Source organism: Megalops cyprinoides, chromosome 7 (genome assembly GCF_013368585.1).
Source record: "Megalops cyprinoides isolate fMegCyp1 chromosome 7, fMegCyp1.pri, whole genome shotgun sequence".
In the NCBI taxonomy this organism is placed as follows: domain Eukaryota; kingdom Metazoa; phylum Chordata; class Actinopteri; order Elopiformes; family Megalopidae; genus Megalops; species Megalops cyprinoides.
The window spans coordinates 8,998,662-9,012,341 of NC_050589.1; the positions used below are offsets into that span (position 1 = coordinate 8,998,662).

Below are 13,680 nucleotides of genomic sequence, written 5' to 3' on the forward strand. Positions count from 1 at the left end.
GTTCTGACTCTGCTTGTTGTTTGGAGGGATCCGAACAGGGGTCTGCTGGGTTCAGAGTAACACAGAAACTGTCTCTGCCTGCCAGAGAGCCTCTCACTTCCCACACTATTGCAGAGATTTGCTTTGTGGCATTGTTCACAGAGGATACACACATACACACACACACACACACAGGGATGTGCACAAAAATATACACAAACATGCACCTACACACACATACACATGCACACACACACGCATGCACACACACACGCACGCACACACGCGCACACACGCACGCACACACACACACGCACACACACACACACGCACACACACGCACGCACACACACGCACACACACGCACGCACGCACGCACGCACGCACACACGCACACACACACACGCACACACGCACACGCACACATGCACACATACAGACACATGTGCCTGCAGTCTTTGTGCCCTCTATATGGCGCCGCGGGTTAGCTGGTCTCCAGAATGATGACCCTCAATGTGCAAAGTGGGTGATTAACTGTAAATCATCAGTTTAACAGCATGTAGAAGTGAACAATGAACCATTAACAGTAACGTCACAGGCCATGAGGCTCCCCAACTACACCTCCTGTGATGTGCGCCATAAAGTATTTATGTATGCAGTTCATTTTATGTGGGTTGAGTGGACAAATACAGAGCAGACAAACAAGGAAATTTTGTTTTGTTGGAATTTCACAGATCTTTACCAACTGCATTTTTAAGTTGTCTTTTAACTGTAATTATGCCATATGTCCATCTCAATACGACAACAGATTGTTAAGGTAACCCCAGTCAGCATTACAATGCAAAATGCTAATGCACCGGTCCTCATTGCCAAGTCTTACTGCAAATACTTAGCGTTCTTCTCCTGCAAACGACTCCTCATACCTGTTCACCAGCCTCAGGTGCAGGCCTCTTCCCACTAAAACTCACGCTTCACTTCCCTTTCACCTGAACTCACAGATGAGCTTCTTTCGCACATTCCACTAACACGCACGCCTCACTTCCCTTTCACGTGCATCTCTCACAAATTCCACATGGGCATGATACCTCCAGCCAATGCCCTCTGACATTTAATCATTTGGTTTCAACAAATCGCATATGGGGACCTATATGGTATTACATTACATTATTGTCATTTAGCCCTTATCCAAAGCAACTTACACTGGTTACAATTATTTTTAACAATGCCATCCATTTATACAGCTGGATATTTACGGAGGCAATTGTGGGTTAAGCACCTTGCCCAAGCAGCAGTGCCCCCGTGGGGAATGGAACCAGCAACATTTCGATTACGAGTCCTGCTCCTTAACCGCTATGCTACTCTGCCGCCCTGTTTGTATTAAAAAAAAGTGTTTTTTGTCTCACCTGGTGCACTGCACTCTTTTATTTTTACACATGCAGCACAGGGCTGTTGGACTGAAGCAGCCTGAACGCCGCGATTTCAGTTATGCGAGGTATGCGTTTTACATCAGCACAGGGGCTTGCAGGTCAGAGAGAAGCGAGTTTCACATTGCACGATGTTTGAGGAAACAGGAAGCAGAACCGAGTCATGTGACCCCCGCCTCACCGCCTGGGGGGCACCCACAGAGGAATGAGGAAGTAAGCCACAGGTTTACGGGAAATCTAGTGGGAGGGGCTGGTGGGAAAGAGGGGGGTGAAGGGAGGGAGAGAGGGACTGCAAAAATTTGAAAAATAACAAAAAAAAAGCACGGAAAAATGAATGGCTCTTGAAGTGTATTTCACAATTACAAACACAAAGTGAAATAAATCTGAAGATGACTCCAGATATGCTCAGCAGAGTGAAATGCTTCAAAACACTTCACAGAACTGGAATGGGATGGGAAAACACTATATGTGGGTGAGAGACAGTGAGAAGCCTTTGTCTCGTTTGCACAAAGACAGCATTTCGAAAATGTGCTTGAATTTGAAAACATCTCCACCTCTGGGTGTCATGTAACCTGGATCCTTGCTTAATTCCCAGGCTCTGTACGTACATTGTGAAACACTCTTGAACACACCCTGAAGCTCGTGCTGTTGCAATGTAAGCAGAAACTCTTTAACTGCTACTGTGAACTCATCACCCACCAGAACCAGTCACGTGGCCATCTGGCTGCCCATTCATAAATGCTCTTTGTATTAATTTCCTGGGAAGACACTACTCTAGGGTGCCCCATGGCAACTTACAGTCACTCACTGTAAGCCTCTGTAGTACAATGCAATAAATAAGTAGTTTGCAAATGTTAACATCAGGGCAAAAACGCAACAGAGGCTACACCAAAAGCTTCAAGCTGCCAGCTACAGCTCTCAATTATCCACTGAAGTTCAAAGGCTGACTCTTTTACTGGCTGCAACGGTTGCTTCTTTGACAAAAGCGTGAGTCACACAGGCTTGGCGATGTACACATATTTACTGTTTTGAGTCAAAGCTATCAATCCAACGGCCCTCTGGGAGGAGCTGACAGTGCTCTGCCCGCCTCTGCCTCGGCCTGCCTCCACGGTTCCTTGCCTGCCTCAGAGAACTCTCTAAACACCCCCCCCCCCCCCCAACACCCAACCCAAGCCAGTTAGCATGTGAGTCAGGGGGGAGGTATGCTTCGGTAACCCTGGGATGCGCACACACAGGACAGCAGTGTGCGGGGGGGGGGGGGGGGGGGGGGCATGTAGAGAGTCGGCTGTGAGTCAGTGAGGATCGCACAAGGCATTCCTCTCCCGGGCCGCTGGGGCGTGGAGACTCAGCGGTCTCCTGGAAGGCAAACACTGATTCATCTCCCACGGCCCTGCTCCCTGCACAGGTCCCAGCCGCTAGGGGAGGCTTTTAGGAGTGGGGGGGCGGGTTGTGGGGGGTGGGTCTGTCCATACACTCTTTATCATGGCTGTTTGAGCCAGCCTGTGGCTGGTGAGGACACCTGAGAGGAATGCAGATCTGTGTTTCACAGGCCCCGGCCCTCTGATTCCCACACACACCGAAACAGCATGTGGGAAACATCTCTGATAGTATCTACAGGGATGGATGGCAGCCTGACAGTGTGAAGTGCAGCAGCTTGCGGTGTGTGTGTGAGTGTGTGGCTGTGTCTGTGTGTGTGTATGAGAGTGTGGTATGTAGTCTCTATTTGGTGAATGTGTTTTGGTGAATGCATATGTAAGTGTGTGTGTGTGTGTGTGTATGTGTGTGTGCTTGTATGAGAGTGTGGTATGTGGTGTCTATTTGAATGTGTTTTGGTGTGTGCATATGTAAGTGTGTGTTTGTGTGTGTGTGTAAGTGTGTGTGTGTGTGTGTGTGTGTGTGTGTGCAGCTTACTTCCATCCAATACGCTGGAATCTTAAGAAATCTCTCTCACAGTTTAATTTCTTGTTGCTCCCATTTGGCCGGAACTGCACTCACTACTAAACAACTTCATTGTGCTTAAAACTTCACTGCTTGGAATTAGTATTCTCTTGGCATCAGACTCAATCAGTCAATCCACTGCAGTGCTCTCCCTGTCCTGAGCTCTGTGCCAGTACACCGGGAGCCCTGGACCACACAGGCAGTATGCTTCACTGGAATCCCTCTCCTGGACAACATCACTGCAGGGGAGGAAGGGGCATGGAGACCCTGGCAGAATAACACTCCTCTGATGGGAAGTCTCTTTATTTACTTCTTTAGGATTGTATTTTAGTTTCGTTTAGTGTTTTAGAGTGTGCATTGTTTGTTTGTGTGTGTGTGTGTGTATGTGGGTGTTTCTGTGGGGGTGTGTGCCTGTACGTGTGTATATGTGAGAAAGGGAGGGTGGGAGTGTGAGAGAGGAAGGGAGGGAGTGGGGTGGGGGGGGGGGGAGTTGGAGTTTGTCCCCATTATGCTATCAATAAGTGATAAAGAAAACGTGCTTGGATCGACCGGCGCACATCCATCTCCCAATTAGGGCCTCATTACATTTTATTGAGTGAGTGCTGTGTACGGGTGTGTTCTGTGTGGGGAGACTTACCCCTTTCTCTCTGGTTCTGCCCTGTCCTACCCTGCCCTGAGCAGGGAGTGAGAAGTGAAAACATCTCCATGGAGCCGTGCAGCAGCCTTGGCTGGGCTTTCTCTTTCTGTTTCCCAGAAGCCAGCGACGAGCCGAGGAAAGGAAAAGGACGGACCTACTTTCACTCTTCAAAAGAGTCACAACAACAATTAAAATCACGTTCTGCAAGACTACTCGTTCCGTTCCCAGGGTAGGGAGGACTGCCACTGTGTATGCATTCCACATCTTTTTACATCTACAAAAAATGTATAAAGCAAGTTTATACATCTATATTACGATTATACGTCTTTTAATACATCAGGAAAATATATTCAGGAGATAACGTTAAAAGTTGGTATAGGCCCATGAGCTAATCAATATTTAGTGCTTTCACAGTTTGTACAATGCTTTAAAAAGCAAAGACTTTCTTACATATTGACTCTGAGAGCAGGGTCAAGGTGATATTGGACGTAGACATTTTATGTAATTAACGTTCCAGTCCTCTGTCTGAAAGCACAGTTCTTCACTCATCCATTCACTTATTGATTTATTTACAGTATGCCATGCACACAGATTACATCCTCGATTCTCCTGACTTTTTCTCAGTGGCCATCCATGTTCCGGGGAGGAGTGGCAGTCTATTCTGCTTGGAAGAAAGGGGGTTCAATGTAGGCCTGTGTCTATGGGCTATCAGAAAACAAATGCCCTGGATCAACAAGAAACAGTTAAGTTGATTACTAAGACTTGCAACATTGTATTTCCAAAGCATTAAGGTGATTCATTTAATTTCATCCATCAATCAATGTGATAATCATTGATAATTGGTGAGTAATTGTATGTATCATCATCATCGTACCACTGCATTAAATGAGGGTTGCTCATCTCTGCATTATGACAGTATGCTGTGTGAGGAGACTGTGATCACCCTCAGGATAGAGGAGCTTGCCTGTAAAACTGTAGAGAAGATAAGAGCGTCACAGGCCTGTCTTATTGCACCCAGACCCCAATGACACAGTCCCCCAACATACCCCCCAAAACACTAACGGGTCTCAGCTCAATCTAGTAAAATACCCCCACCAACAGAACAAATGAAATCAATGATTCCTTTTAAATATCATACTCTAAGCGTTCATTTGGACCCCCCTCCCCCAATAATGAAAGCCTATTACAAATAATTTGTTATCGCATCGCGTGCAAATGCCATTGCACTTCCTGTAATGGCGAGCATGCAATTCTAATTAGGCTCAATTGCTATAAAACTCAATTACATTTAAACATTTGTGTATGTAAGGACGTTTCCCCCAGACTAAATTAAAATTACAACACATTCCATAAGAAATGCATACCAGTCTGTAGGGGGGAAAAAATCAGCTATGTCAAACCGTCAAAACTGCACTTCATCTATTTTAATTTCAGAGCATACCATTGTAAAATTAAAACAAATTTTAAAACCTGCAGAGGATTTTTTTCTGTGCATTTTTTTCAGACAGCACTAGTAACATGCTTTTCCATCTTGCAGTGCTTATTCTGTGATGGTTTCTAACATCCAGGAATGCTTGATATCCCTCTTCTTTTCCTGCTCACTCCAAATTGCCCTGTTCCTGGAGCATGAGTCATGGGCGGACTGGCTATGCAAATTTTTCACCCTTATTTGACTCTCATTTTGAAAGAGGTTTGCATGGGTTAAGCTTGTCCTGAGCTTTGTGACTGTGTGGTTTAGTGTGTAGTGCAGATAACAGCTTTTTGTATATTTAAAATGAGACCTGAAATGGCCTTGGGAGGCCAGCATGGACATTGTCACTTGATCAACCAGTGCAGGGACCACAATGCCATTGTTCGGCATTGCAGACTTAGGCTCAGGCCTTCCCCTTTCCCAGAATGCAACTCTCCTACGATTCGTGCAGCTGCACTCAACTGGATTTGAAGCTCAACAGAGTCTGTCCACCACTGTAGCCTAGATACCTACAGGACAGAAGGTATGATAGGAGGAAACAACGTATAAAAAAAAGAAGAACCCTGCACCAAATACCAGTCCTCCTGAAATTATGTTCCTATCTATAGGCCTAACATATGCCCATATCAAACAATTTCTTCAAAATCCCAGCTACAGCCACCATTGCCTACCTGGAAGCTGTGCACATGAGGAAGAGGACTATGGCTTGCATGGGTCAGAGGCACCTGTACTGATGAGCAAGACTTCATTTTAAAGACACTGCAGTTACAAATTGTTAAAAGCTGAAGAATTCATTTACAGGTTCAGAAAAACAAGATGACATCAGTGTAGTGTAGAAGTGGAAGATATTTCTAATATAGCCAGAGTACAGTGGTACTGCTTAAATCTCCATTAGAAGAAACATCTTTGGTTAGATCTGTTTTCTTTTAGGAATAAATGCAAATGACTAAATAAAACACAATTTCCATATACAATTTTAAAATCTTTTATCGTACTGTAGTTCCCATGAATTGCAATACAATACCTGGAAAAAAATGAATGAAATTCTCATAATATCTCAATAAGCAAATCAGCTCAGAGTAAATTTGAATATTTTTTGTCTCTTGTTCTCTGAGATAACTACAGCTTGGGGTAGAGTGTGATAATGGTAGAAACAGATAGTGAAGAATACTACGAGCACGCTACAGCTAGCGGCAGTAAGAATAGCATTACCACCATAAACGATGTCAGTTTCTGTGCTGAGGCGAGGATTTTCTCTTTCGAAAAATAATATGCCATACCTCTGTGTGTGTCTGTATTGGTATGTATATATGTGTGTGTGTGTGTGTGTGTGTGTGTATGCATACTTACCTGTGAGTGCATGTTTTTTATGGGTATGAGTGTGTAGGCATGGTAGTGCATGTTTAAATCAGTGGGCAGCAAGCAGGGTTGGGGAGGATTATGGAGATGCTCCAAAAGCGTGACCCCCCCGGGACTGGTGTGTATCCTGGTCAGAGAGCCGGACAGGCTGATGGAGCTGGGCGGGGGGTAGGTCACGGGCCGGCACACTGCTTGAGTTCTGCTTTTAGGATTAGGAGGGAAATTTGGATGGGAGAAGCGGATGGTCAAAGGGGGAGATTAGCAGAAGATGGTGGCCTGCACAGGAATACTCACACCCACAAAAACAGAAACTGGGGCCCAGATATACATCAAAAACATGCTAAACCTATCTATCTATCTCTCACTCTCGTGTACACACACAGTCTACACAACCATTTGTGATCAATCATACCTTTTCCACTGGAACCGGGGCAGCAATGTAGCATAGTGACAAGGAGCTGGGCTTGTAACCGAGAGGTTGCCAGTTTGATTCCCCACTGGGGAACTGCTTCTGTACTCTTGGGCAAGGTACTTAACCCACAGTTATGTCAGTAAATATCCAGCTGTATAAATGGATAACATGTAAAACTGCAAGCCTTGTAAGTTGCTCTGGATTGCCTGCTAAATGACGGTAATGTAATGTAACCAGGCTGACATGAGTTGAAACCGCACCCGGCTGATCCAATCCCAGCACACTTGCTTTTCTACTGCATTACCTGCAACCACAGCTGTAGCCCCTCTGCCCAAATTAAGACGACTGTCTGGACTTCATCTGCATTTGAGTGCCACAGTTCCCCCTAAAAACCCCCTGAAGTCTCTATTCCCTCTGTTAAACCCATGTTGTTTCCTCCGACCAGAGATGGCAGGGTGCCCCTCTTTCACTTCTGTTATTGTCTCCCCAGCGTTCAGCAAACAACGCTGACGGAAGCAGTGTGGGCATGGGCCCTGCTAAACCCGCCAGCAGCTCGCTGGTAACCAGGCCACCGCCAGCGACGCTAACAGGCTGCGCTGACACAGGTCAGCAAAACGAGTGCTGAAAAAGAGAGCTCTCCGAGAAGCTCGGCTAAGCGATCCGGCCCGCTCTCAGCTCCGCAGCGGGGAGGGGGCGTGAGGGTCCGGCCCTTTCGGCTGGGACCCCCGCAGCATAATCACCCCCGATTAAACGTACCCTTATCCAGATAAGCTGATAAGAGCATAATCAAAGTTTGATAACTGGATGTGGACAGACGTTAACCCAATCTGCACCACGTCTACCTCTCAGCGGACATCAGATAATTGTTTAATTCCACCCGCCACTGCCATCTTGTCTGGAGGGAATGTGAGCTTGTGACTCCCTTTATTTGAAGCGTGTGCGAGTGTGTGTGTGGGCAGATCTCACTTCCGCTCTTCAGAACCCACTCTCCCACCCTCTCGTTCCATACCCAACTTTAACATTACAGAACCGAAGTTTGATTTATATAAAATATCCAGTATTGGAAGTCATTAATGGCAACATACAGTGCCATTACCTTCATATTTTTTAATACTGCATTTCTGCTACACATGTGACTGAACTGGGTTTGGGGGGGGCAATCAGAATCAAACACAGGAGTCAAACGTTAAGGCTAAAAAAAATATTTATTGAAATTGTATAAAAAAATAATTTTGATTCTAGTATAATTTACAATTCTAATCCAATTCAATTGACCAAAAAAAATCCAAGCTGCAATCATGCAACTGCTAGTGAAACACAAAATATATACAAGGAGGGGACATTTGCAACCCATACAAATGCACAGCAGACATTTTTAATAGGTAAACAAAAAACAAGTGTTTCCTTTACCATTTCAGCAGACATTCAGTACACCATGCATTGAAACAGAAGTGCTCTGAAGGTTATTTACACACAGAAATCCGTTTTTATAAAATTAAGCCATAAATATGGTTAAAAATAGATTTAAATAATCTGTGGGCCCTTCAATAACAGTGTGGAATGAAATAAAAAAAAAAAAACTGCTGCCACAAAAAGATTTTTTTTCTCTCTCTTTAAATAAATAAATAATCCCACATTGCTTTTGTATGAGAGCAAAGTCACACAAATAAATATCTTTACAACATTTCCAACCTGGAATTTTTATAGTATAAGACAAAGAAATGTACATATATACACTAAACTGAACAGAAAGAACGCATCTCTAACATGAATGTAGTATTTTTTTTTTTTGTTATTGTGGTTGCATTGCTGTGTGCAGTCATGACTATGTGAGTGGGAGTTGCGTGGAAGGGGGGTTTGCTGAGGTGAGCCTAAGATGCCGTAGCGTGAGGTAAGTATTTCAGTTGGAGTTTGCACAGGTTGTTTGAGGTTATCTGGTTGCTATTGACAATGCGAGTGAGGGCTGGGGGGGGGGGGGGGGTCATGGATTGCCCCGCCCCCCCAGCCTGTATGTGAGACGGAAGCCAAAGAAAGTCCAGTTAAGGAACATAGTGGTTTAGCGATAATAGTGATCGTTTCAAAATTCAAGTATTTTTTCCTCAGTCCCCAACGATGTAACTCACATGGAAGGCACTATATATATTCATGTAAAGTTAAAGTCCAGTACGATGATTGGCGTGATGTTTCTCCTCTTGTCTGCGTCTCCTCTCAATGCCCCTGACACCGGTGAGGGAGTGGCGTGGCTGGATCTGCAGTAGCTTGGATGGTGCTGCTGATAGCGTTGCCTGGCAGGCAGAGCTGCTGCTGCTGCTCCTGGCCAGCCTTGGTCCTTTCTGCGATACTCGGTAGAGGGAAGTACAGCATGCCCTTGCTGGGAAGGGGACAGGGACCCTGCAGTCACTCTGGGTGTGGGCGGAGCTTCTGCGTTCGGCCATGCGGTGCGTCGGCTCAGCATCGGTCAGAGGGGGGGAAGGGACCGCTGCGGCTCTTCGTCTGCGCTGCCCCGCCCTGCGGTGGGCGTGGCATTTTGGTTCTTGCGATGAATGGGAGGAGGGCCTGCGTGCAGGTGGGGGGGGAGCGGAGTTTGAGCATCGATGCCTTCGAGGGTTTAACCCCCTGCTCGCTCTCGCCAGCCTGCAACGGCAATGTCCAACTTGATGATGCCTTCATGCAAACAAACAAAAAAAAAAATGCAGACGATCCCTATCCTGTAGCACAGGCCTCCTTGTCTTCAGTGCGGAGACTTTGACCGCGCCCGCTTCCCCTGCTACTGTCCAAATGTCCTCCTCAGTGGGGGGGGACCCGCGGTTAACTGCTGCCCGTGGAGAGGGCGATGGGCTCGAGGCTGTGGAGTCTGATCTCTGTGGGCTCCGCCGGCGTGACCGAGCCCTGCATCCAGGGGTGGTTGATGATGTCCTCGAAGGACGGCCTCTCGGAAGGTCGCAGTGAGAGACACAGCTTGATCAGCTGCTGGCATTCTGCAGAAGCAAGAACGACGTCAGTCACCGGAACAATGGCGACAACAGATAATACAACAGCAAGTGTTCGGGGAATTTGAGCAGGGGCTTTGTAGTTACGACGGGGCTTACCTGGGGAGATTCTCCTTCGGAACAGCACCTGGCCCCTCAGGATCTCCTCGTCCTGCTCGAATGGGATGTCGCCACACACCATGTCGTAAAGTAGCACTCCCAGGGACCAGACAGTTGCAGACCGCCCGTGGTATCGGTGATACTTGATCCATTCTGGCGGGCTGTATACTCTTGTGCCTGCCAACACAAAAATATAACACCATTAGACTCCATTAACATTAAATTCAATAAAGTTAGATATTTATATCCAATTCAGCATGAAAATGCATAAAAGATTCATAGTTGATACAAAAAAATTCCAATGTCGTAACACCTTCACTGGGTTTGCCCTGCCAAGTCATGCGCCGTGTGAGCGTGATAACAGGTTGCGCATGCGCAAGCCCAGGTTGCCATGTGACATTGTTTACAAACTTTGAGTTGTAGAAAACGCCGCTTCCCTCCGAAAGGTGGCGCTAAAACCCCTATGAATTTGATGTCTACTACAGTCATCACACACCGCAGCTACAGCAAGCCACCTCCTCGTCATAATAATTATTCTTTTCAAGGAATAAGTCTTCTGTCGAACATAAATATGAATTTTAACATAACAGCTCAAATACCAAATTAAGCATTGCCATACTGCGATCCATCTCAAGCACATTTTTCCCCCCAAAAAAGTCGCAAATATGACTGACTAGACGATACATTTCAACTGAAACAAGTGGTCTTACACATTCAGTTTAGTAACTAGCCGGGCCACATGCTGGAAAAGGAGGGGTGCCTTTTGTTGTCAAACATACGTTGCCTGGGTTGCTACGCAGTCAGAAATAAACAGTAGGGCTCCCGCAATAAGTTTGACCAGTTAGCTCACTCCTAGAGCTGTGTGATGCCGGTTCATGTGTGTGTACTACATAGCTAACGTTCGTTAGTCTAAATATTTTCATTTACGTAGCCCGTTTTGTTGTATCAAATAGATAGCTGGCTAGCAAATGGCTCCGGTCATGCACACTGCTAGTAGCTAGCTAAGCAGTCAGTCTACGCAGCTACTTAAGTCTTTATTCTAGTAACATTAGGTAACCACTCCCAATTTAGCTGCTAACTTAGGATCAACGATGAACGTACCGCGCTATATAGAAACAATGCTATTAATACCACCAAACCCTTTCGATGTGGCAAGCGGACTTGCTGCCAGTCAACATCACTGGGAGTAGCTCGCTAGCCGCCGAAAGGCGAATGTAAACACTGCGCCATGCAAAATGGAGAACCCCCCAGGCCTGCAAATACGGCTCAAATCCAGTGACGTTGTCTCTAAGATGTCTTGTGACCATTACCATGCAAACACTCGACGATGCGGGGTATTTAGCAATAAAATAAATCAATTAGCTATCAAAACAAATCTGCTCTCTCATTTAGCGATCATTTCCAAATGTCGTAAAAATTGATCTTACCGTCAAAATCGGTGTAGACTGTGTCTTTCAGCAGCGCCCCGGATCCGAAGTCGATCAGCTTCATCTCGCCGGTTCGCAGGTCTATAAGGATGTTCTCGTCCTTGATGTCTCTGTGCACCACGCCGCAGTTGTGGCAGTGCCGGACCGCTTCCAAAACCTGGCGGAAAAAGTTCCTGGCCAGATCCTCGGGCAAGGCGCCCTTCTCCGTGATGAAATCGAATAAGTCCTTGACGTGCTCCGGTCTCTCCATGACGATGATGAAGCTGTCTGGACGCTCGTACCAGTCCAGCATCTTGATCACACCCCGAAAGCCCGTTCCCACCTTTTTCAGCAGCAAAACCTCCATGGGAACACGGGAGCCGTTGGGCTGAAATGAAATAATTCAACGGGATAAGTATGCCAATAATAACAAAAATACCCTAGCTAACAAGGAGCAAATGGTACTGGCAAAACGAGCCAGCAAGCTGCATCATTCCATTCTTACCAATTCTCCCCATTCGGAGACCCGGTCCTTTGCCACATGTTTGATAGCGACCTGTAACGAAAAAAAACAGTCAACAATTAACATTTTTAAAGCACTATACCAGTTTAACAATAACAACAATAATGCATTCCAATAAACTGCAATGAATATGAGCTAAGAAAAAAACCTTACCGGCGCTCCGTCGGCGATCCGCAAGCCAGCGTACACTGTACCGAACCCGCCGCTGCCCAAAACAGAGCCGACCTGGTACACCTTCTCGAAGGGTTCCCTCTCTTTCACTGTAAATGAAATAATAATCAAAATTATTAGATGAACAGCGCCGTTCTATATTTCCAGTCCACCGTCACTACTGTATAAAAGACGCCGAATATGGTTGTCCTCCCTCTTTTCCTCCCGACCATATTGACATTTGTTAGCTAGCGAGCTATCTTAGCTAGCGGATGACAAATCCAAATGTAGTATTTCCGCTAACCTTGTTGAACTTGAAGCTGGATTTTCGCCGGCATATCCACGGTTGAGATGTGAGCAAAAGAGTTAAACTTGGAGAGCAGCATTCCTTTATTCCTCCAAAGAATATTGTCCAAAAAATGCCCGATTATTCCAATTTGCCTTGGCGTGCAGAGGTCTTGTATATGTTCAGAGACACCGCTATGGATCCACGTTGTATAAACAAGAGATATCCCTTTTCATCTAGCTAGCGAGATGGTTGAGTCCGTATATATATATATATATATATATTTTGAAATGATCTATTTAGCTAGCTATATCTTCGTTAAACGTCAGTTGAAATTAAATTCAAGTAGAGAATACAGTTAACCTAGAAAAATAAGTTAGAAATATGACATCAATAAATAATGATAGTCTTGCCGTTGTATTGTTCCCACAATGACACCGGCAAGCGACTGAAGCGTCGTTCAGGCGGTAGGACTTTATACCCATAGTAAATGGGCGCGGCTACAGTTCGGCTTCGTCAATCTTCTGCCCGCCCCATTTCTCGCTCCACCAATGGGTAACCGATATATGCCTTCCACACGCACGTCAATCACATACGAAAATAAAGGGAAGAATAACCGGCTAGACTTGACGTGGCGGGAATTAAAACGCGCCAAAAGAGGATTTTTTTTTGTTTTAATAAACTCCGCGTCTGGAGCTGGAGAGGCGGATGGGTGGGGGGAGCTAATGTCCTTGGTCACGATGTTGGAGGGATGCATTAGTAAATTCCCTACAACAACGGAGCACGTGCTATTGGCGAAAGAGGGTTACTGTGTTCCACCAGTCAATTGTAATAGGTTAGTACTGTTGCCATTCTTTCAATATGTTGCAGATATTTTTAGTTGTAAACAGCTAATGCGATACATTTGCCCCCGTGGTAACATGTTAGTTTTCTGCACATGTGCACCTCCAGATAAGTTCAGCGTGACGCGACAATGCGCGTGAAGTGCCTGCTTGATTGGGGACAA

The 13,680-nt window shown here is 45.8% G+C and overlaps 1 protein-coding gene across 1 annotated transcript; it reads right to left on the bottom strand.

The window, feature by feature from the left end:
* Positions 1-9,184: 9,184 nt before the first annotated feature.
* On the bottom strand, positions 9,185-13,110 carry pim1 (Pim-1 proto-oncogene, serine/threonine kinase). Its single transcript, XM_036533637.1, has 6 exons — positions 12,693-13,110; positions 12,392-12,498; positions 12,221-12,271; positions 11,737-12,103; positions 10,310-10,486; positions 9,185-10,198 (listed from the first exon to the last, which is right to left on the bottom strand). The coding sequence occupies exons 1-6, from the start codon at positions 12,772-12,774 to the stop codon at positions 10,029-10,031; spliced, it is 954 nt and encodes a 317-aa protein (XP_036389530.1). The 5' UTR covers positions 12,775-13,110; the 3' UTR covers positions 9,185-10,028.
* Positions 13,111-13,680: the final 570 nt, after the last annotated feature.

Coding starts and splice junctions, on each gene's coding strand:
- pim1 (XM_036533637.1), bottom strand. CDS start 12,774: ATGCTGCTCTCCAAGTTTAACTCTTTTGCTCACATCTCAACCGTGGAT. Junction 12,104..12,220: donor TCTCCGAATGGGGAGAATTG/GTAAGAATGGAA, acceptor ATTTCATTTCAG/CCCAACGGCTCCCGTGTTCC. Junction 10,199..10,309: donor CCGAAGGAGAATCTCCCCAG/GTAAGCCCCGTC, acceptor TTGCTTCTGCAG/AATGCCAGCAGCTGATCAAG.